The sequence below is a fragment of the Dipodomys spectabilis genome, unplaced genomic scaffold (genome assembly GCF_019054845.1).
Source record: "Dipodomys spectabilis isolate Male_0828 unplaced genomic scaffold, ASM1905484v1 ptg000054l, whole genome shotgun sequence".
NCBI classification, from domain to species: Eukaryota; Metazoa; Chordata; class Mammalia; order Rodentia; family Heteromyidae; genus Dipodomys; species Dipodomys spectabilis.
The window spans coordinates 5,088,593-5,111,274 of record NW_024870731.1 but is presented as its reverse complement, the minus strand read 5'-3'; the positions used below and the strand labels follow the sequence as shown (position 1 = coordinate 5,111,274).

Sequence of the window (22,682 nt, the reverse complement as noted above, 5' to 3'; positions counted from 1 at the left end):
AATGGTATTGAATTCAAATAGAATTGAAGTCCATGCCGCTATGATTACCTAGTTTATCTTCATTTTGAAGCTAGATCTTGCTGAGTTTATAACCCTAACAATAATGTTTGATAGCAAATTAGACAATGTATTAAAGATTCATAGGACAAATACATTAAAAAATTCAAAAGCACACTTATTATATGCATACTACTGAAATAGTGTAGTTTATTTATAAATGAAAACAAATGAACAATGAACAGCATTTCAGAAATTGAAAAAAAGGTGACACTAACAGTTCTTTAATACAGTACAGTATAGCCTTTATTTTCTTCAGATTTAGAGGTTTTAGATTACATACAAAGATGCAAAGTCAAATTTTGCAACCTAAAAAGATTTACTAATTAAAACTATGTTAATACTTTAATAAACTATACAAAAAGGATGAGACAAACGTGTATTTATAGAACTGCTATCAGTCAGGCCAGATCCCTGTGGAGGGAATTCCCAGCATGACGTCATTCACCTGTGAGGACACAGAGCAATCCTTGTTTGGACATACACATTCATCTTCTTATCTAGAACGATCAGCCTTCCATTCTTGATCTTTTCCTTCTATGAATGTGCATGTCAAGTTGTCTGCTTCTTAGAGCAGACATTTACCTAAAACAAGAGATTATAACCTTTAGTAGCTAGTATAACACTGGAAATGTATATAAAGATTAACATGAAATTCCTGGGGGTTGAAAGGGAAGAGTGAAGCAAGCTAATAACTAAAGTGGTCTAAGGAATGGGACAGGGAAAGAGAAAATAAAAATCTCAACCTATTATTTGTTACATAATCTTCCTCAAATGATATTGATTAAAAACAGTCAATCAGTTTTTCTAGAGTTAAGGCATATTTTTTCCAAATAAAGTAAATGTTAAATGTTATATAACTTCTTTTCCTAAAAAAAAAAAAAAAATTCCTCAAGAAGCATTTTCAAGATAAAATTCTACAGAATAATTTCAGATTTTAAGTTACCTTCCTCATCCACCAGCCATTGGAGGGGGACTGGGGCCACGAAGATGATTGATTCGACCCATTCTTCGGGGAGGGTTTCCTGGTGGCCTAATAATAAAAGATAAAGTTATATAGCTACTATTTGATAAACACAACTTCAACTGGTTCTTTTTAAGTGTTTAATTGGACTCTTCTTTTTCAGCAACTACAGGATCTTGAAAGATTCTTTAACTAGAAACTACCATTTAGGTTAGACAAAAATTCAAACACAGAGATCAGATACATAAAACACTTGAGGAAACTGAGTCAAGAAGCAAGGCTTATGATGAGTTATGCTACCTCCTGAAAGTGCTCAGGCAAAAGGCAGCACTAGCTGACTTCTACAATATGGAAACACAGACCCAGCCCAGTGCTATTTTTTTTTTTCTGTCAGTCAGGAGGCTTGAACTCTGGGCCTAGGAGCTATCCTTGAGCTCTTCAGCTCAAGGCAAGTGCTCTATCATTTCAGCCAGAGTGCCACCTCTGGATTTCTGGTGATTAACTGAAAATAAGAGTCTCATGGGATTTTGCAAATGTGGAAAAAAAAAAAAAAAGAGTCTCATGGACTTTCCTGCCCAGACTAGCTTTGAACCATGATCCTTAGATCTCAGCCTCCTAAGGATTACAGGTATGAGACACTGGTTCCAGGCATCCAGGAATTCCTGGCTTGCTTGCTTCCTTTCTCTTTCTTTCCTTCCTTTCTTTTCTTTTTTCTTTTTCCCAGTAGTGGGGCCTGAACTCAGGGCCTAGGAACTGACCCTGAGTTTTTTTGTTCAAGACTAGTGCTCTACCACTTTGAGCCACAATGCCACTTCACCCAGTGCTGCTTTAGCTGACATTTTCATTAGCAGCTAAAAATTCAAATTGCAAAGGAAAATCTCTAGATTTTAACATTGGCCTTCCATCTTCATCCTCTAGGGCAAACTTTTCCCATAGAATATACAATATTTATTTTAGCTTTGCCAGATTAACTGTTTATCAAATGGAGGCAAATTGACTTTTATTTATAGTAATCCATGAATTTTGTGAAATGAGATTTGAACTTTAATTTCCGTATGTCTTAACACTACCTAAAATACTGAAAATAATTAAAAGATGCAAAGGAGTAAACAACTATTATCAATGAAGCCATACCCTCTTCCATCATCATATCTGGAATCCGATGAGCTTCCATAGCCTCTTCCTTTCTTTACATCTTGTTGTAGCAGAGTTTTGAAACTGGAACCAGAGGCAGAAAACAACAGAGTATCACTTTTGAAACCGTTATAAAACACAGTATCATCTTTATGAGAGGTAGTGTACACTAGATGATTTCCAAATTCACATATCTTGGACGCTATGATCTAGCTTATACTACTATAGTTTTTTTTTTTTTTTTTGTCGGTCATGGGGCTTGAACTCTGGGCCTGGGCGATATCCCTGAGCTCTTCAGCTCCAGGCAAGTGCTATACCCCTTTAGCCACAGCGCCACTTCTGGTTTTCTAGTGGTTTATTGGAGATCAGAGTCTCATAGACTTTTCTGCCCAGGCTGGCTTTGAACCATGATCCTCAGATCTTAGCCTCCTGAGTAGCTAGGATTACAGGAGTGAGCCACTGGTGCCCGGCACTACTATCTATCTTAAGTATGCACCTAAACAGAATGTGCTATGTACTCTGCCAAATAATAGTATCTTCTATTTCTTATTTGCTAACAACTCCCTAAACAGTACAAAACCAGTCACTCTTGACTTCCTTCTTCCAGTTGGTGTGTGTTTTCATATTATCTTATATCCCTTGCCACTGCCTTTCTCCTCTGTCATAACCTGTCCAAGATCAGCTTGGGGAAGAGGCTGAGAGTAGACACCAGAGGCATAGGGTTTTATGAAAATCCACTGTAATGGACAAGGTTTTAATAGTTAAAAAAATTAATAAACTGGTTAAATTTTATCTGTTCTATATAAATCCTAACAATTTAAAATGAGATAGCTACCTCAGATATTTTAAAAATCAAGATTTAATACTTTTATGTACTTATAGTGTAACATAAAACATCAAGTTGCATACACAAATGGGAAATCAAGCATAAGCAGAGAAAAGTGAGGCATAGTAACTTGACAGACTGGACAGGTCTGACTGCAGGCTGACAGAGTTACCACCGAGGTTAAGACACAAGTTTTGCCAATCAAATGAACTGATATTCATTAATCAACAGGTTATGGAAGCCTATCACTAAACAAATCTCAATTTGCCTTTGAAAAGCTAGCTAGGAAGTGGCACTGTGGCTCAAGTGGTAGAGCACTAGCCTTGAGCCGAAGAGTTCAGGGACAGTGCCCAGGCCCAGAGTTCAAGCCCCACGACCTGACCAAAAAAAAAAAAAAAAGGAAAACATTCTATATGATGTTTGGGCTGGGAAGGTGGCTCAGTGGTAGAATGTTTGCCTAACATGCATGAGGCCTTGGGTTCAATTCCTCAGTACCACATACATAGAAAAAGCCAGAAGTGGTAGAGTGCTGGCCTTGATATAAAGAGGCTTAGGGACAGTGCGCAGACCTGAGTGCAAGCCCCAGGACTGACAAAAAAAAAAAGAAAGAAAAAGAAAAAGAAAAAAAAGCTAGCTAAATAATTACAATTAGGGATGAGAACGTGGCTTAGTGATAGAGTGCCTGCCTAGCACTCATGAAGCCCTGGGTTCAATTCCTCAGTACCACATAAACAGAAAGGTTTAGGTGCTGTGGAAGTGGTGGAGCACTAGCCTTAAGCAAAAAGAAGCTCAGGGACCATCCCAGAGTTCAGGCCCCTGGACTGGCAAAAAAAAAAAAAAATACAATTAGAAGGTGCTTCAGGGCTGGGAAGGTGGCTCAGTAGTAGAGTGGTTGCCTTGCATTCATGAGGCCCTAGGTTTAATGCCTCAGCACCACATAAGCAGAAAAAAGCTGGAAGTGGCACTGTGGCTCAAGTGGTAGGGCGCTAGCCTTGAGCTGAAGAGCTGAAGAACAGTGCCCAGGCCCAGAGTTCAGGCCCCACGACTGACAAAAAAAAAAAAAAGTGCTTGAAGCAGGGCGCTGGTGGGTCACACCTGTAATCCTAGCTACTTAGATCCTCAAATCTGAGCAAAGTGGTTCAAAGCCAGCCCGGACAGGAAAGTCCCTGAGACTCTCATCTCCAATAAATCACCAGAAAACTGGAAGTGGCACTGTGGCTCAAGTAGTAGAGCTAAAATGCTCAGGGACAGCACCCAGGCCCAGAGTTTAAGACCTATGACTGACCAAAAAAAAAAAAGTGCTTCAGATGAGACTAAGATATAAATTTGTAAAAGTGTTAACGATAAATCCCCCCTTTGTATAATACAAACTAATTTTTAAAATGTTAAAAAAAAGTGCTTCAGAAAAGCTGAGCTCATTCCACATAACCAACATATAATATATCTAATGTTAATTCTGTAAGAGATTAGCTCAATTGAGCACTATTATACTTACAACAAAACAACAAACTCTGCTATTCCCCAGAAGAAATCTGTTATCAAAGATAATCTCCATGGGGATTGACTCCGGCTGTCCAACACTTGCCCTATAGACAAGAATAAAGAAGCATCTTGAGTGCTACAAATCTCTAATCCAAAGAGATTAATAAGTTAACAATAATAAACAGGTTTCAAAGTATTGATTTTTTCCAGTCAATGTAAGAATAAGTATACTATGCCCATCCTCCTTCCTGCCCACATCTCTGGTAAAATGTACATAACATAATAAAACATTTTAGTGCCTGACACTGCTGACATTTTAGTGGTTACTTTATAAAATTTACTATTACTATTTTAATTAAGTTTAAGTGTGAAGCTGTGTGGCATAAATACATTCACCTAGTTGTATTGATATCATCACCATCTACTTCTAAAGTGGACACCTTGCCCAGCTGAAACTCATTAAACTCTGAATTTGATTATGGAAAGAGTCTCATATAACAGGAACCAATTTCTATTTTTTATGATTGGCTCATTTTACTTTGCATAATTTTTTAAGGTTCATCCACACTCTAGGGTATGTAAAATTTTCTTTCCTTCGTAAAGATGGACTAATACTCCTGTGTGTGTATATGTGAGTGTTTAAGAGAGACAGACAGAGACACTACATTTTTGTTATCTATTCATCTGTCAATGAACCCTTGAAATACACTGCTATAAACATGGGCATACATCTGTTTACTCAAGCATTTGTTAGAAATAAATGGGCTGGGTGAACATAAAGGGGTGGTTATACCTCTGCTTCCATTAACTGTATTCAGAGCACTTCTTTTCAATTGCAAAGTCCTTGCTTGTTGTAAGGCAAAAAGATCATATATACTCTTTTTAGAATTATTTTGACAAATTCTTATAAATCAAAGTGTCTCTTAGCTACAAGTACTGAAGAGAACTGGTTCTTCAGTAAAATGACTATTTTAACAGGATGTTCCTGATCGAATAGATTCCAGTTTTATGTCAAGCAAAACTGATTCTATTTTTAAAGAGAAACACAACACAAAAAGTACTATAGTTTCAGCCTTGCAAAATCAAGAAGCCAGAATATCTGTATGAAAGAACAGCTTTAGCCAGGTGCAGGTAATCCTAGCTACTCAGGAGGCTGAGATGTGCAAAATAAAAGATCTTAACAGGATTTAAGTGGCTCAAACAAGATGATGCACACATATTAAGGCACTTTACAAATAAGGTATTTAATAATGCATAAATAGAAGCTACCAGCCTTAATCACAAAGAATAGAAACACAAACTAAAATTTCCAAGTGCCCAAGTTAAGAGAAAATGGGAGATTAAATAGGATTGTATCTGTGACACATTTTATCTAAGGAAGATGGTAAAACTATCGTCATTGAAAAGTTGTTGAATAGTTGTGTTGAGGAAATAGGGACAGCTAGAGTAATCTAAAAAGTCAATCTAAAGTGCTGTGTATCCATGTGTGAAATATCATGAAACCCCTTTAAAAATGAGTGACAGGAATGTAAACCAAGCCCTAAAACTGGTGGAATGAGGAGGGTGAACAGAAAGGGTGAGAGTGAATATGGGATCATTATGTGTAAAAATGAAATAATGAAGCTTGCTGAAACTGGTTTGGGAAGGGGATGAGGAAAGGAAGGAGAGTGGCAGAGCTGGTGTGAGATCAAGATACACTATACATATATGGATATGTCAGAAAGAACTTACCTCCACACACTTATACAACTGTGCTAATAAAAATGGAAAATAATTATAATGGCAATTTAATTTAAACCCCTTACAAATTCGTACAACTAACTAATGCTAATAAAAATGGAAAAGAATTACTACCAACAAAATAAGGTGGGAGATGAGGTTTTTGAAAGGAATGAAAAATACACTCAACTGAGGTCCTCAATTGACTCGAGATACACACAGGACTCCAACGGAACTAGCATTTACTTCCAGTAATCTAAGAACTATTTGCTAAGACAACACCAAGGAATTTCATTTAAGGAAAACAGATTGTTCCAGTGCTGGTCTGACTTATTCACGCTGTCATTCCTTTCCAGTTATTTTCTTTGTGAATTCATACTATTAGGACCCTCTTAAGATTTTTGATTCCAGTAATATTCAACTTGCTGCTCGTGGATGAACTTTCTCCCTGAGCTCCTTGACATTTGGGCAAAATATTACCATGTATGACTAGCTACGCTCTTGGGGGGAGAAAAGCTCATCCAAAGTTGTTCTTTAATGCTCATCTTAGCTCAACTCCATTCTTTTCCCTTGCAGGCCATAGAACGAGGCAATACAGTTAATAACAAAGCGGCGACGCCAGCCCACTTGGCTTGACTGAGCAAGCAATTGAAGCGATCTGCACTTTCTTCATCGAAAGAAGCCAATTCTGCCAGCGCCCAACCCAAAGCGCTAGGTACACAGGGTCTACGGGGGTTTTCACTAGTAATTAAGGATGGCCGCACCTGAGAGGAAGGAAAGCCCACTTTTCCCAACAAGAAAAAGCGAGCGAGCTCAGTACCAATCAGTGCCCAGAAGGGATCGGGGACCAGAAGCCGACGCGCCGGAGGCCCGAGCGACCTCGCCTCGGGCTCCGCCGGGCCGCTAGGCACTGGTGCCGGGAAAAGTCACCCCCCAAGCACCGGGCTCGGCGAGCGTCTAGCCTCTCAGGTCCCAGAGATCGCCCCCCGCAGCACCTCCAACTCACCATTCGAGATGTAAACCATCTTGCTCCCAGCTTCCGGTTGGCTAAAAACACACACACACACACACACACAAAATAAACCCAACACACACAAACACACACACACACAAAAACAACTAACTCCTCCTTCGGCTTCCGTACCTAGGTTAGCGCCCCGCCCACTAAAAACGTCACAGGCCACGATTGGGCCACCCATTGGCTGCTTGGGAAACACGTTCCGGATTGGAGATTTGCCAGGTCACGCACTCAACTTCCTTTCAGGTGGAGGTGGGTGTGGTAAGCGACCGGATGTGACGTCACCGTGACCACGCGCGCCATGTCCGCACGTCTCTGAAAGTGGAGGCTGTGGAGCTGCTTTGCACCTGTGGCGAGCGAGGGCGAGGAGCCGCTTTCTAGTGGAGAGTCAAATACTCTGTCCGGGTAGGCAAGCCTTGAAGAACGCTGACAGGACTAAACTCCTTCGGAACTTTCCAGACCTGTTACTGTCTCGGGGCGGAAGTTTGGCGTCACGTGGTGTCTGTACCGTAAAGCTCCGAGTGGTCGCGCCTCCGAGCCGTCTCCGCTGCGGCCCTCCGACTAGTGCTCATTCTCTTTGACGCCAGCCTTCTGCGCCGGGTTCCGCAGTCAAGGAGCTTTGAGGACAGCACGACGCTTTCCTCCGCGTGTTAGTACTGGCTGCTGCTTGTCGGGATTGTGGGGGTGACACCTGAATTAATTGGGTGCCGACGACGTTCACGAAATATGGACCCCATTCCCTGCTGCCCCCGTCACGTGAAGTCTGGCCATCGCATTCTTTAAGTTCAAGGTGTTGGTGCTTACCTGTGTAGAGTCCCAGACTTTTTTTAAAAAAAAATTTTTACATTTTTAAAATACATTTTATTGTAAAAATACTGTACAGTTACATGAGTAAGGTAATGAGTACATTTCCTATTGAGCATTGATGCCTCCTCCTTTGTTTTTCCCCTACCATCCCTTCCTTCCCTATCTCCCCAACTACTCCCCCACCTCCCACCTCAATGAGATCTTGCACATCTCATTGTTACAGTGGGTCAACCTGTATCCCTATTTAAACATTTTGTTTTTTCCCTTCCCCTCCTCCCCCATTAGAAAAATGTATATAGAAGATGCAGGGCACTGCAATCAAATACAGTGAAAACGGGTAATACCGTGAGGGGAGGGACATACCAAAGAAACAAAACAAAAAAAATCACATAGTACATTATAAATACATTAAAAACAATAGTAAGAAAAAAAAAAACATTTGTGTCCCTATCTTGGGGTTCATTTCGCTTAACATCATCTTATCTGGTTATATGTACATAGCTTTTGACCTTTTCTGCTTGCCCTAAACTTATACTAGTTATTGTAAATAAGGGAAACCATGGGACCTTTGTTTCTGAGAATCCCTCAAGCTACTTGTTATATTGGGAAAAAGACCTTTTCTAAAGGAAACATGAAAATTACATTTGGAGAATTACAAAATAGGTTAGTTAAGATTGTATATGTGAATGCCTAGAATTTACAGGGTGGTGTTTATTTTTGTGTGTGCCAGTTCTAGGGCTTGAGTGCTCCCTTAGTCTAAAGAGCTCAAGGCTACCACCTGAGCCAGAGCTCCACTTCTTGCTTCATTGTGGTTAATTGCAAAGTAGAGTCTCAAGGACTTGCCTGACTTGTTTGAACCCCAATCCTCAAGTTTCAAGTCTCCTCAGCAGCTAGGATTACAAGCATAATCCATAGACACTCTGAGATGATGATTTAATTTCATGTTGATTTGAGAGATGAAATTTTGTTAGGAAACTTAGCCATGATGGTATTAGAATAAAGAAAGAGCAGAAAATGAACTTAACAGACCCAACAGATTTGAGAGGGATGGCATAGTCTTCCAGACAGACTGGAGAGACAATGACATACTCTCTTACAACTGAGGTCTCCTTTAGTTAGGCAGAGTGAGTGAAGTCAGGTGGGGCAGGGGTCTGGGGTCGTTGTCACAGAAAGGAAGGCAGGGTGAGAACAGATTGAATCTTATCTTGAGATTTAGGGCAGTGTCTGTTTTACAAGTCAACAAATGATTGGGCCTTCCATTCACAGGTTATCTCTTAAAACTGCTGTGTCTGGAAAGAGGGACAATTCATATTCAACAAGGTCTGCAGCAGGGCAGTTTTTATGGATTGAGTGAGGGGGCGAGGTGAGTGTTTTGACTTTGTCATTCTCCATCATTCTTAACTCTGGAAGCACAATAAAAATGAGTGTGTGGTGGTGTTTTTTCTGGCTACTTCCTACTGGCCCCGGTCCAAGGAATGGAGTAAGGGTTTTATGCTTTCAGAGTAGGTTCCTAAACTTTTGAGCAGAAAAATAGTTTTGACACACTTTCAGGTTTGCTTCCTCAGAGATGGCTGGTATGTGATTGTTCAAAAACTTCTGAAAAATATTTTTTTTAAAGGTAAAGCCAAGCGCTGGTGGCTCACCCATATAATCCTAGCTACTCAGGAGGCTGAAATCTGAGGATCACAGTTCAAAGTCAGCTTGGGCAGGAAAGTTAGTGAGACTGTTATCTCCAGTTAACTACCAGAAAACTGGAAGTGGTGCTGTGGCTCAAATGGCAGAGCATTTACCTTGAACTGAAGAGCTGAGGGATGCACCCAGGCCCAGAGTTTAAGCCCCACAACTGACCCCCCCCCCCAAAAAAAAAAAGATTAATGTAACATCTGTTTTCATATTGATGAAATGTTGAAATGACAATATTGTGGATAATGGCTTAAATAAATTATTCAAAGTAACTTTACCTTTTTTTTTAAACCTTTTTGATATAAGTACTAGGTTTTTTTTTTTTACTTTTTTTTTTTTTTTGGCAGACCTGGGGCTTGAACTCAGGGCCTGGGCATTGTCCCTCAGTTTCTTTCACTCAAAGCTAGCACTCTACCACTTGAGCCACAGCACCACTTCTAGCTTTTTCTGTGTAATGTGGTACTGAGGAATGGAACCCAGGACTTCATGCATGCATGCTAGGCAAGCACTCTACCTCTAAACCACATTCCCAGCCTACTAGCTATTTTAAATTGCATCCATGGCTCACACTTATGTTACATTACATTTCTGTTAGACAGTACTAGACTAACCTTAGTGATCTAGCACAGAAAAGGCACCTAATAAATATTTATTATGTGGCTGAATGAATGGATAATCTAATACATATATACCCTATAGCAATCTAATATTAATATAGAGTTCACTGTGTCAGGCATTATTATTATTATTATGTTGGTTGGTCATAGGGCTTGAGTCTGGGCCTAGGTGCTGTCCTTGAGCTCTTCAGCTCAAGGCAAGTACTCTACCACTTGAGCCACAGCGCTATTTACAGTTTTCTGGTGGTTAATTGGTGATAAGAGTCTCATGGACTTTCCTCCCCAGCTGGCTTTGAACTGTGATCCTCAGATCTGTCTCTTGAGTAACTAGGATTACAGGTGTGAGCACCTGGCAGGTCAGGCATTATTGTAAGCACTTTCCACTTATTAACTCACTTAACTTACAATAATAGCTAATGTTTATATAGCATTTACCTATGCCAGTCAATGTCCTGAGTAATTCTCATGTATTCATTTAAGTCTTAACTCTACCAAGTGGGTTGTTATTATTAGTAGATGAGGAAACTAAATCATAAAGAATTGAAGTGATTTACCCAAGGTAATACATGTCAAGATGTAGTTAGTGAAAGATTAAAAATTGACTGTTACCATTACTAACTTGCTAACTGCTGATTCTGCTTCTGTAAACTTGCTTACGCTAGCATTGACCCTTCCCTTCCCAGAAATGAGTTAAGAAGTTTCAGAGACCAGATGCCAGTCCCAGGACCAGGTCAGTAGTTGTAGATAAAAAACAGACAGTACGTGTTCCTCAGATCCCATTTAGAAATTCCCCAGACAGGACCTTGAGATAACGACCACCTGGCAAGACCACAAGCTAAGCCAAACGTCAACCAATCATAGGCCTGTAACCATGTAAACCTCCCCTTAGACCAACCATGGGCCAGTCATTTTACAAAGAGTGTTACAAAATTTCCCGCGTGGCAAAGTGATTGTTGGTGTATATGGTGACCTTTAAATGGACCAATCATGGGATGCTTTGTGTTATGCGTTAATCTTGTGGTTTTTGCTTTTAAAAAGGGCTTGTAACCTCTGCTCGGGGCTCCCTGTCTGCTCGGGACAGAGAGTCCGTTTGCGCAAAGGTCAAACTCCTCTTGCTTATTGCATCTCCCGGCCTGGAGTCTGAGTTTTCTGGGGCGCCCTCCCGTTGACGAAAGTATCCTAGGGGACTAGGGTCTTTCAGTTAGGATTAGGAGAAAGGGCTATAATTTGAACTATAGTTTGTGCTCTTAACCTCATGCTATGCTGTCTTTCCACACATAGCAGGTTTGTATGGAATTCATACTATATAATGGGAAATGCTTTCTGGAGACTATTTGAATCTATCTCAATTTTCTCAAACTTGTGAAACTGCTCTTCATAATTTTTTTTTGGGGGGTGGGGTCCGGTTGTGGGGCCTGAACTCTGGGCCTGGGCGCTGTCCCTCAGCTCTTCAGCTCAAGGCTAGCACTCTACCACTTGAGCCACAGCACTACTTCCGGCTTTTTTTTTCTGCTTATGTGGTGCTGAGGAATCGAACCCAGGGCCTCATGCATGCAAGGCAAGCGCTCTACCACTGAGCCACCTTCCCAGCCCTCTTCATAATTTTTCTTGTCTACAAACCCCAGCAAAATTCTTCTGAATATGTCTATGTGAATTACTTTCTTATCTTTGTATCAATGGCAGGAGAGACAGGCTGTTCAGAGTGACAACTACTTCTGGAAGTGGAGTTAGAGTCAATCCTACTTAGGTCAGAGAACTTGGGAGTTGGAGAGTGGTGAGTTTATTACAACATAGTGAAGGAGTCCTGGATTATATCAGCACAATAAATTGCTCTCAGCATTGACTTCAGGGAACGTGGGAAATAGATGGCATTTATATTTACTGACCTTTTATGTGTTTTACAGTTATTGCCTTTTTAAAAATTTAATCTTGGCTCAGAAATCTTAGCTCTTCATTGCCTCATACTTCTCCCTTCTAGTCTTTCTTTTTCGGGTGTTTGTGTGTGTGTGTGTGTGTGTGTGTGTGTGTGTGTGTGTGTGTGTGTGTGTGTGTGTATACACTAGGCATCCAAGCCAGGGTCTCATGAATACTAGGTGTATATTCTCCCCCAGTCTCCATTAAGAGTTACTTTTTTAAACTATCTGAATTCATTGTCTATATCAGAATAAGAAAATGTTCATAATAACTTCATAGTGACACCATCCTTGAAGAACTTGGTTCATTAAAAGATTAAGGTTTTCATTTGTTGTTTCCAAAGTATTTCTAAAAAGTTGTTCTTTTAGTTTTGTGAATGAGTTTTTTTAATATGTCCTGGATTCTGCACAAGGTTTTTTCTCTACCTGAAACACTTTCTCCTGACTGCTTACACATTTTCAGTTTCATTGATGAGTCTGTCCAGTTAAACTTTAATAGTCTTTGTTTAAATGAATGAAGAATGTCTAGACTTTGCGGTTGCATTACTAGAAGAGAAATATTATTCCAGTTGTAATTTCTAACCTTTTACATACACATACTTTTATATATACACTTTCTCTTTCCTCTATCCCTCTCTCTCATTCACTGTGTACAGAGTGCAGCCCAGACTGGTCTGTAACTTGCCAAATAGCACAAGCTAGCCTCAGTCTCTTAATCCTCTGCTTCTGTTTCATAAATGCTTACATCACCATGCCCCATAGGAAAAGTTCATTCTTATGGTCCAGGGATGACTATTCATGGGAGGGCCAGGCTTGAAAGGATACTATTGAGTTGTTATGAGCTCAACTAGGCAATTAGAGACCCTGTTCTTTTTTTTTCTTTTTTTTAATTTTTTTTTTTTGGGTCCGGTCGTGGGGCCTGAACTCTGGGCCTGGGTGCTGTCCCTCAGCTCTTCAGCTCAAGGCTAGCGCTCTACCACTTGAGCCACAGCGCCACTTCCGGCTTTTTTCTTTTTGCTTATGTGGTACTGAGGAATCGAACCCAGGGCCTCATGCATGCAAGGCAAGCGCTCTACCACTGAGCCACCTTCCCAGCCCAGAGACCCTGTTCTTTATGCCTCAATATCACCATATCTTTCTCACTAATTATAAAACATAGCTTGGTTAATATTACCCAAGGTTAAAGGTAAGTCAATTAAAAATCATTATTCACAAATGTGAGTAATTCATCTCTTCTGCTGTGAAATCCTATAACATTTTTTATGGGAAGCATGAAACAGAGGCTGAAAATGGAATCTGGCAGCTAAGGAAGTGTTGCTTGATATTTTTTGCATTTCTTTTGGATGTATTTAGCTACTCCTTAGTCTTTCACATTTAGTCTGAGACATTTCACAAGTATGTTGGCCACTATATGTGCAGAACAGTAGAGATGCAAGCAAAATGGCTACAGTCACCTTGAATTTAGTCAGTACCCTTTGACCTCTTTTGCCTCTGTACTGTACGTCTCTGACTGGCAGGGGAGGGAAGAGATACAGAGGACATCAACTGGGATAGAAGCAAGACAGACTGTCCTCAGGCTTCCTACTGCCTCAGTGGTGAGAGCATAAACAATTCACATTTAGATTTAGTAGGCTAACTGGGAATTTAGGAGCTCAGCTTTGAGACTTCTCACTTGAGAAAGCCACCCAGAATATGATTCAAGTCATCCTTATCAAGTCAATGTTTTCAAAAATAGAAATTTCAGCCCTGCTAAATTTCATTTTCCATCATAAGCATTGAAAATGTTCATTAACTTAGCTTTTCCATTCCCAGATCTTAGTCTAAAGAAACAATGAAGGATGTTCAAACAGACTTATGTGCAAGGACATTTATCTCAGTGCTATTCACAGTGAAAAAAAGGGATTTATACAACTTTGTAATGGTGGGGAGTTGATTAACTTTTGTAATACAATTACATATTGTGTATTAAATAGTGGAAACAATTCATGACATACTAAATGGAAGAAATAGGTTATGAAATATACAGTATGATATTACTGCAAAAAGAAAATATATGATAATATAAAGGCATTATTGAAACATTAAGTTTTTCTTTGTGATTTTTCTGTAGTTCCCAAATTTCTACAATAATCACATATTCCTTTTATACTAAGAAGTAAATGACAATTCATTTTGGGTAAATTGTATTTGTTGGAAACTTAGGGTTCATTTCTATTTAAGTGTTTGAATACTTTTTTCTGAGATGCTGGGAAGTAAACCAGAGCCTTAAACAAGTGCTCTTCCATCTGAACTGTGCCCCAGCTTTTTTATATTTCTGGTGTTTTAGAGACAGGTCTCACTACTAGTGTAGCTTGGAGTTTAAAATCCTTCTGATTCCATCTCCTGAATATCTAGGATTGCAAGATGTAGGTCACGATAAGAGCTACTTTCAATAATTCTTTAACATGAGTGTGGAGGGGGTGGGTTTGTATGAGTGGTAGAAGATAGACAAGACATTTACTCAGTTAAATTTTGGAGTACATTTTAAAGGCACTTTTATTTTTCTTAAGGTTATCTTTTGACTCTGCTTGATTGCATTTGTGCCTACAAATGTGGCAGCCAGGTACCAGTGGCTTGTGCCTGTAATCCTAGCTACTCACAAGGCTAAGATCTGAGGATTGCGGTTCAAAGCCAGCTGGGGCAGGGAAGTTCATGAGACTCTTATCTCCAATAAACCACCAGAAAACTAGAAGTGGTGCTGTGACTCAAGTGATAGAGTGCTAGCCTTGAGCTGAAGAGTTGAGAGCAATGCCCAGGCCCAGAGTTCAAGCCCTATGACCGACCAAAAAAAAAAAAAGGAATATGTAGCATCCTACTGAAGTGAATTAGTTTAAATTAATGTTCTGTGTTTTTTTCTAAGAACAGAGTGTTGTGAGAATCAAGGAAACATAGTTTGGAATTCCTTGAGTATTCAAAAAAGTTTTGGCTAACAATAAAGTAAAGCTTCATGCATTCAAATTCTGTGAATGATCTTTTGGCCAGTGTACTTAATAAAAGCAGTTATATTAAACATTTTTATAGCCTTGTAATACTACTAATTTTAAGAATTAGTTTAAACAGGGCTATGGACTTCATAGTTCTTCATTTCGGTAGTAGACTGGATGTTGACATATGCTAACATCTTGCCAGGATTTTAACTAGGCTAAAAAATGTGTATAGATTGTTGTTGTGTTTTTTAAAAATACATACAATGTATCTCAATCATGCTCACCCTTCTATCTCTTTCCTCTCCTCTCCTCTTCTTTGCTCATATTCATCTTCTTTGCCTTCTCTGTTTGCCCCTCCTTACTGGTGATACTCCTCCCCAGCAGAGCCTGCTTTTCTTTCCTGTCATTCATTTTTAAGTGTGTATTAGTTGCACCAAATGGTTTCACCATACTATATGGGAGGTGTACATATTACATTTAATCAGAATAGTTTGTTATTGATTTCTTATCCTGCACCCCTTTTTTGTGTTTCAATTGCTGGGAATGTATTTCAAATAGTACTCTTGATATAGTCAGAAGTGTCTCTATTCCTGCTCTTGATTTGCTTATGGCTCCTATCTTTCCTGGTAATATAGGTTAACCTCTAGCATTGTCCATTCATGTCCTTTACCCTGCCATGCATACTTGATAGGATCCATTTCTCTCCCACATCCTTTGCTTAACATTCTGGAATGTTAAGCAACTACCCCAGCCAATTACCCCACCCCTCTCTCTCTCAGTATACAGAGATGACTAGAGCTAGCATGTTTACTCTATCAGAGAGATCTAGAAGCCTGAGTCAATTTGCCACTTCATTGGGCAGCAATGGATTTTTGTCTTTTGGGCAAAACACAATGGATTCATTGTGGCACCATGCTGGATATCATAGGGGTGATGACCAATTTGGAGACAAGAGTTGGCAGTCTGGAAGTAGCATGCATGATTCATTACCTTCTGACTTGGTCTTTCTACCAGTCTAGCCATAAGACACTCTCCATTTTCTTCCATTGTTCTATTTTGTTTTTGTACAGTACTGGAGCTTGAACTCAAGGCATTGCTCTATGTTCACCTTTTTTTGGTCATGGCTCGCTGTCTACCACTTGAATCACATACCCAGTATAGCACCTTACTGATAATTAGAGGCAGTCTTAATGACTTTTCTGATCAGACTGAAATTTGATCCTCAGACCTCAGTCTCCTGAGTATCCAGGATTTGAGGTGTGAGATAATGGAACCTATCTTGTGATATCCCATGACCTTGGTTGCTACATAGGCTGGCCACCTGGAAAGTTTTACTGAAATGCTTTCTCTCAGAGACCTTGTGATCTTACCCTCCATTTTAGGTTCCATTTCATTTCCCATCACTCATGGCTAACTGCTACTTATTAATACAACTTGCTCTAATTCTGCTTTTTTTCCCCTCCTTCTGTGATGCTGGGCATCCAATCTAGGACTTTACAAATGCTAAATAATTTCTCTACCACTAAGCCAATACTCCGAGCCAACTGTAGTTCCTCTTTCAATCTAAAAGCTTCAGTCAAAACTGACAGTTAATATACTGTTGCACATGTTTAGCACCATTGACCCTCACAATTTTCACTCCCATTTTATAGATGAAGATTGAAGTATGGAGAGATTAGTAACTTGTTGATAGAGCTGGAACTGGAACAAGCGGTGCATCTGCACAGACTTTGCTATTAAGGAACTTTTGTTCTTTGATTGACAAATGCACAAATGACAAATAACAGAGAAAAGTTGAGGTGACAGAACCCCACACTAAATGCTTATGGAATGTGGTTAGAGAGATTCAGAAAAGGAATCCTGAGAAGTAATTATTTAATTATATCTTACAAATTTTTGTTTTTTGGACAGGAGGAATTCTGAGGGAGAAATGAAGGATGACAATGACATTCCATCCATCTTTCAGAATTCCTGTAACTTGAATCTCTCATTGATCACATACTTTAACCTAATAGGATCTAGATGGGATTAGTTAGTATTGACTACTTGGATTGTTTTTTATTTTATTTCATTTTTTTATCATTTAGAGTTATGGGGAGATTGCATTGTTAGTTACATTTAGTCCCTTGCATTCTGGCCTGTGAATGGCTTCTACTTGGATTTCAAGTAGGCTTGGTGGGAGGAGGTGGGGTTGGGAGAAACTTCTTAGAGAAAAGCAGAACCCAAATCTTTCCAGGCTCCATAATTTTGCTCTTGCTTCAGAAAAAGAAGTCATTTCTCCTGGGATGTTCTGTGCTTTATATCCTGAAGTTTGCCACTGGCTGTTCCTTGGCGTGAGGGGAGAAGTGCAGTATGCAGTGCTGCAGAGGATAGAGGGCAGCAGGAGTGCAGAATGAGGCCTCTGCTTTCCAGGGGTGTTCCAACTTTCAGGAGCCTCCAGGATGTATTCACACTCCTCAGGACCTGTCTGTGGCAGACAGGATATGAGGAAAGCCCAGGACAGCACTGAGTTCTAAAGGCAAAGGGTACATGGTAAGGGGCCTGGCTGGGCCCCTGTGTGGTACCATATAGTGAGCAGCCATACTACTTGAGCCAGACAGGGTAGGTAGGTGCCTAGGGCCTGGTCCTTCAGAGATGAGCAGAGCTGGGGCAGAAAGACCAATTCCAGTGTAACCAAGAGGCTACAGAAAATAATAATAATAGCTGTTGATTTGGCATTAAAGACATGATATTGTCAAAGCCACAATGGCTGGGAGTGGCACCAATGCCACTGCAGCCAGAAAGTGGGTGGCCAACACATGTGGGAAGAACAGATGATGCCTTGAGAGGCCCAGCCAACACCTCTGCAGGCGGTCTTCACAGGTCTTCACAAGACGACTGCTGTGCCTGGTGAGCTACTTTGGACAGTGTCCCATACAGCCTTCAAGCATATTTCTGTGTCCATTCTCTTGCTAGTCTGTTGTACTTCTCTCGATCGGCCTTGTAGCTATGGGCTACTTCTGGTACCAGAAGATCATCAGGGTTGGGGTCACAGAGCAGAGAGCAGATGGACAAGAGAACTTTGGACACAGTCAGTGCTGGAGACCACTGCCACCGCAGAATGTCCAGGCACATGCTGCTATTGCTGTTGATATTGGGTTGATATATTTTGGTCGTGAGAGCAACGATCATCACCCACAGGTCCTGCAGAACACTGGGCAGGAGGATCCCTCTGCAAGTCGGTCAGTTCCTTCTGGATCCGCTTCAGCGCCATGGGCCCCGCAGCTACCCCAGAGGCCCGGCGGGGCTGCCCAAGGCGGCCTGCTGCCGGCTCAGCTGCAGCATTACACGTCTTGGATTGTTTTTTAAAAAGCATTATATTTCCTTAGCTTATTTTATGAGAGACAATTTTTTGACAATTGGTTAGATTTGTTGTATACTTGTTAAAGTAATTGGGACACTGCCACCTTAGAAATGTTCTAATTGGCATCAAGTTTTACAAAGGATATTTTCCTATCTCTTCCGAATGCTTTGTAGATAGATAGAATGTTAATAGAATACTTAGGAATTAACCTAACCAAAGATGTAAAAATCTTTATAATGAAAGTTATAAAAATCTGAAGAAATCAAAGAGGACACGAGGAAATGGAAAGATCTTCCATGTTAATGGATAGGTAGAATCAATATTGAGAAAATGGCCATACTGCCAAAAATGATATACAATTTCAATGCAATCCTCATCAAAATCCCAAGGATGTCTTTACTGAGATAGAGAAAACAATCCAAAAATTCATATGAGACAACAAAAGACCTAGAATAACCAAAGCTATTGAAGCGGAAAAAAAGGCAATGCAGGTGGTATCACAATACCAGATTTCAAATTCTACTTCAGAGCCATAGTAACAAAAACAGCTTGATGTTGGCACAAAAATAGACCTGAAGATCAGTGGAACAGATTAGAAGACCCAGAAATAAAACCACAATCTTACAGGCATCTGATATTCGACAAAGGAGCCAAAAACATACAGTGAAAGAAAACATAGCCTCTTCAACAACCGGTGTTGGGAGAACGGGCAACCATATGCAGAAAACTAATAGTGGGTCCCTGCTTGTCACCATGTACTAATATCAATTCAAAGTGGATCAAAGATCTCAACGTCAGACCTGAAACTCAAACTACTGCAAGAGAGAGTAGGAGAAACATTAGAATTTATAGGTATAGGCTGGAACATCTTAAATAGAGTCCCAGGGGCACAACAGATAGCAGAGAGACTTGACAAGTGGGACTACATTAAAATAAAAAGTTTCTGCACTGTTCTAAGGACATAGATACTAAACTAGAAAGAGAGCCAACTAATTGGGAAAAGATCTTTACCAGTAATACATCACATAAAGGCCTAATATCCTCTCTCTCTCTCTCTCTCTCTCTCTCTCTATATATATATATATATATACATATATACAGGGAGCACAAGAAACTAACCCCTCCCAAACTTAATATACCACTTATTAAATGGGCAAAGGAGCTAAGGAGAGAGTTCTCAGAAGAGGTAAAGAAAGGCAAAGAACTACCTGAGGAAATGTTCACCATCTCTGGCCATTAAAACAAGTGCAAACAAAAGCACCTCTGAGATTCCATCTCACCCCAGTTTGATTGACCAACATTTTGAATTCAAATAACAACAAATGTTGATGGTGATGTGGGGAAAAGGAACCCTACTGCACTGCTGTAGGAATGTAAACTAATACAAGCACTCTGGAAAGAAGTCTGGAGTTTCCTCAAAAAATGAAACACAGACCTTCCCTATGACCAGCCACTTCTTGGCATCTACCTTGAGCATCACCAGCCAGGATATAAGGACACCTGCACATCTATGTTCAATGCCACACTATTTACAATAGACTAGATATGGAAACAACCCAGTTGCCCCACAACAGATGAGTGGATCAAAAAAACATAGTACCTATATACAATGGAATTTTACCCAACCATTAGAAAGAATAAAACAATGCCATGTTCAGGGAAATGGGTGGAAGTAGAACAAATCATGGTAAGTGAAGTAAGCCAAGATGAGAAAGACAAACAGCATGTTCTCTCTGATATGCAGAATTTAGATCTAAAATGTTCTGGATATGACAAATTACACAAGATATTATATAGTCACATACAGTGAGACCAAAAGGGTAGTCTTAGGAGAGAATCACAAAGGTGCAATGCCTAACCACCTCTTCATATTCATCTAAAATAATATACATACTGAAACTCCAAAGATAGGGAAACAAAGGACTTTTTAAAATTTATGTTTTCTTTTTCTGATGATTCTGCATTCTTTACCTTATAAATGACATATTCATGTGCATATCTGTATAGGGGGGCACAGAATCTGAGGGAAAAGGGTAAAAAGGTACAGCAGTGGAGTGCCTTGGATGTTGATGAAAGTAAACTATACAATTCATGGGTGGAGATGGAAGGGAGGGAATGGAAGAGAAGGAGGGGACAGATGACACCGTATGGAAGGAAAGGTACTCATTACCTGACACATATATTTGTAACCCTCTGTATATCACTTATATAATAAAGTATAGTCGATTCTATATTTGCTTGTGCTGATCTTGTGACAAACTCAGGGGCCTCCTCACTATCCCTGAGCTTTGTTGCTGAAAACGAGCACTCTACCACTTGAACTACAGCTCCACATTTGTTTGTTTGTTGTTGTTGTTGTTGTTTTGAGGTATTTTTTTGGTGCTTAATTGAGATGAGTCTCACTAATGTTCTTGCCCAGTCTAGCTTTGAACAGTGATCCTCAGGTCCCAGCCTCCTGAGTATGTAGGATTATAGGTATGAGCCACTGGTACCAGGCAAATGTTATGTCTTGATTAATTGTTTTTCTTCATAACTAAGCTGCTGCAATACATATCAATTAAGCTCACATGTTTGATTATTGTTCATTGCTATGTCTTAATAACAGTAAGTCTTTGAAGCACAAATGATACACTTAGGTGCCTAAGGGTCAGCCAGATAGAAACTGGCAAACAGAGAGGAACTAGGCCCTCTCTTCCTGAAGAGGAGAGTTTTAGCTGTCAGATGTTACCATATAAAATGAGGGTCCATTTTAGCTAGAGTTTATGGTGGTTTCAAGAGAAGTAAGAAACATAGATGATTATCTGAATTTTCTTGTTCACTTATTTTTGTGTGTTTTTTTTAATATTTAGTGCTGGAGATTGAACCCATGGCTTTGTCCAAGTTAAGCATGTGCTCTACTGGTGCCCAGGCCCTAAGTTCAAGCCCCTAGGACTGGCAAAAAAAATTTGCTATTTGGCCTGTCTAAAGTGTCTCTGAAGATATTTTTGCAAGGCTGACTTTGCTTGGATGGAATAAGAAGCTCACAAGAAGTATAGAAAGAACTTTAAATATGGACACATACTGAAAATAATTGAAAGCAATTGATTGACTTTGTGATTTCTAATGCAGTGAATAACAGTTGTGATAAATAATAGGCCAACTCAAATGTTTGAAAGGAAAAGCTAAGTAGTGAGCTGTTCATAGGGATATTGCTTGATGCTTACATGTTTTGGGGATCTAGAAGGCTATTAGCATGAGAAGTACTGAGGCAATACTCAAGAAAGATCAGAGAGGGGGCTGGGAAGGTGGCTCAGTGGTAGAGTCCTTGCCTTGCATGCCTGAGGCCCTGGGTTTGATTCCTCAGCACCACATAAGCAGAAAAAAAAAAGCCGAAAGTGACGCTGTGGCTCAAGTGGCTGAAGAGCTGAGGGACAGTGCCCAGGCCCAGAGTTCAGGCCCCACAACTGGACCCCCCCAAAAAAGAAAGGAAAATCTGAGAGGGTCCTAAGCTCTCACCTATGGCTGATTTTCAGACTTTATACAAGCAGAGGTCAGAAAGCTTGTGGTTTGAGGTCTGCCTGGCAAAATAAGTTAGCTAGACCCAATATCAACAAACAAGCTGGATATAGTAGTCCACATCTGTAACCCCAGCTATCTGGGAAGCCACAAATTAAAGGATCATGATCTAACTCGGGCCCCAGGAAGAAAGACAAGCCCCTAGCTAAGGAATGACTAAACAACAACAAAAAGGTTTGTGCACATGGATCAAGGGGTAGAGCATCTGCTCAGTAACAAGCTCAAGGCTTGAAAATCCCAGTACCACCAAAAAAAATAATAAAGTAATTAATGAAATGTGTCATTAAGGTTAAAAGGACAAAAATCACAGATCATTCTAACAATTGTGGAAAATGCATTTGGTAATATCCAATATCATTTCATGATTAAAAAACACACAGTCAACAAGTAAGGAATAGATGTATCCAGAATTTGTAAAGAATTAAAAATATGAAGATAAGCCGGGAGCCAGTGGCTCACACCTGTAATCCTAGCTACTCAGGAGGCTGGGATCTGAGGATTGTGGTTCAAAGCCAGCCGGGGCAGGAAAGTCCGTGAAATTCTTATCTCCTATAAACCACTCAGAAAACCATAAGTGACCCTGTTGCTACATATATAT

General features: G+C 40.1%; 1 protein-coding gene and 1 pseudogene across 1 annotated transcript; both read right to left on the bottom strand.

Annotated features, from left to right (window-relative positions):
* Positions 1-999: 999 nt before the first annotated feature.
* On the bottom strand, positions 1,000-7,328 carry Selenok (selenoprotein K). Its single transcript, XM_042680255.1, has 4 exons — positions 7,189-7,328; positions 4,477-4,567; positions 2,156-2,239; positions 1,000-1,090 (listed from the first exon to the last, which is right to left on the bottom strand). Exons 1-4 carry the CDS (start codon positions 7,205-7,207, stop codon positions 1,000-1,002), a joined length of 285 nt encoding a protein of 94 aa, XP_042536189.1. The 5' UTR covers positions 7,208-7,328.
* Positions 7,329-18,035: 10,707 nt separating this feature from the next.
* LOC122108189 lies at positions 18,036-18,471 on the bottom strand (annotated as a pseudogene).
* Positions 18,472-22,682: the final 4,211 nt, after the last annotated feature.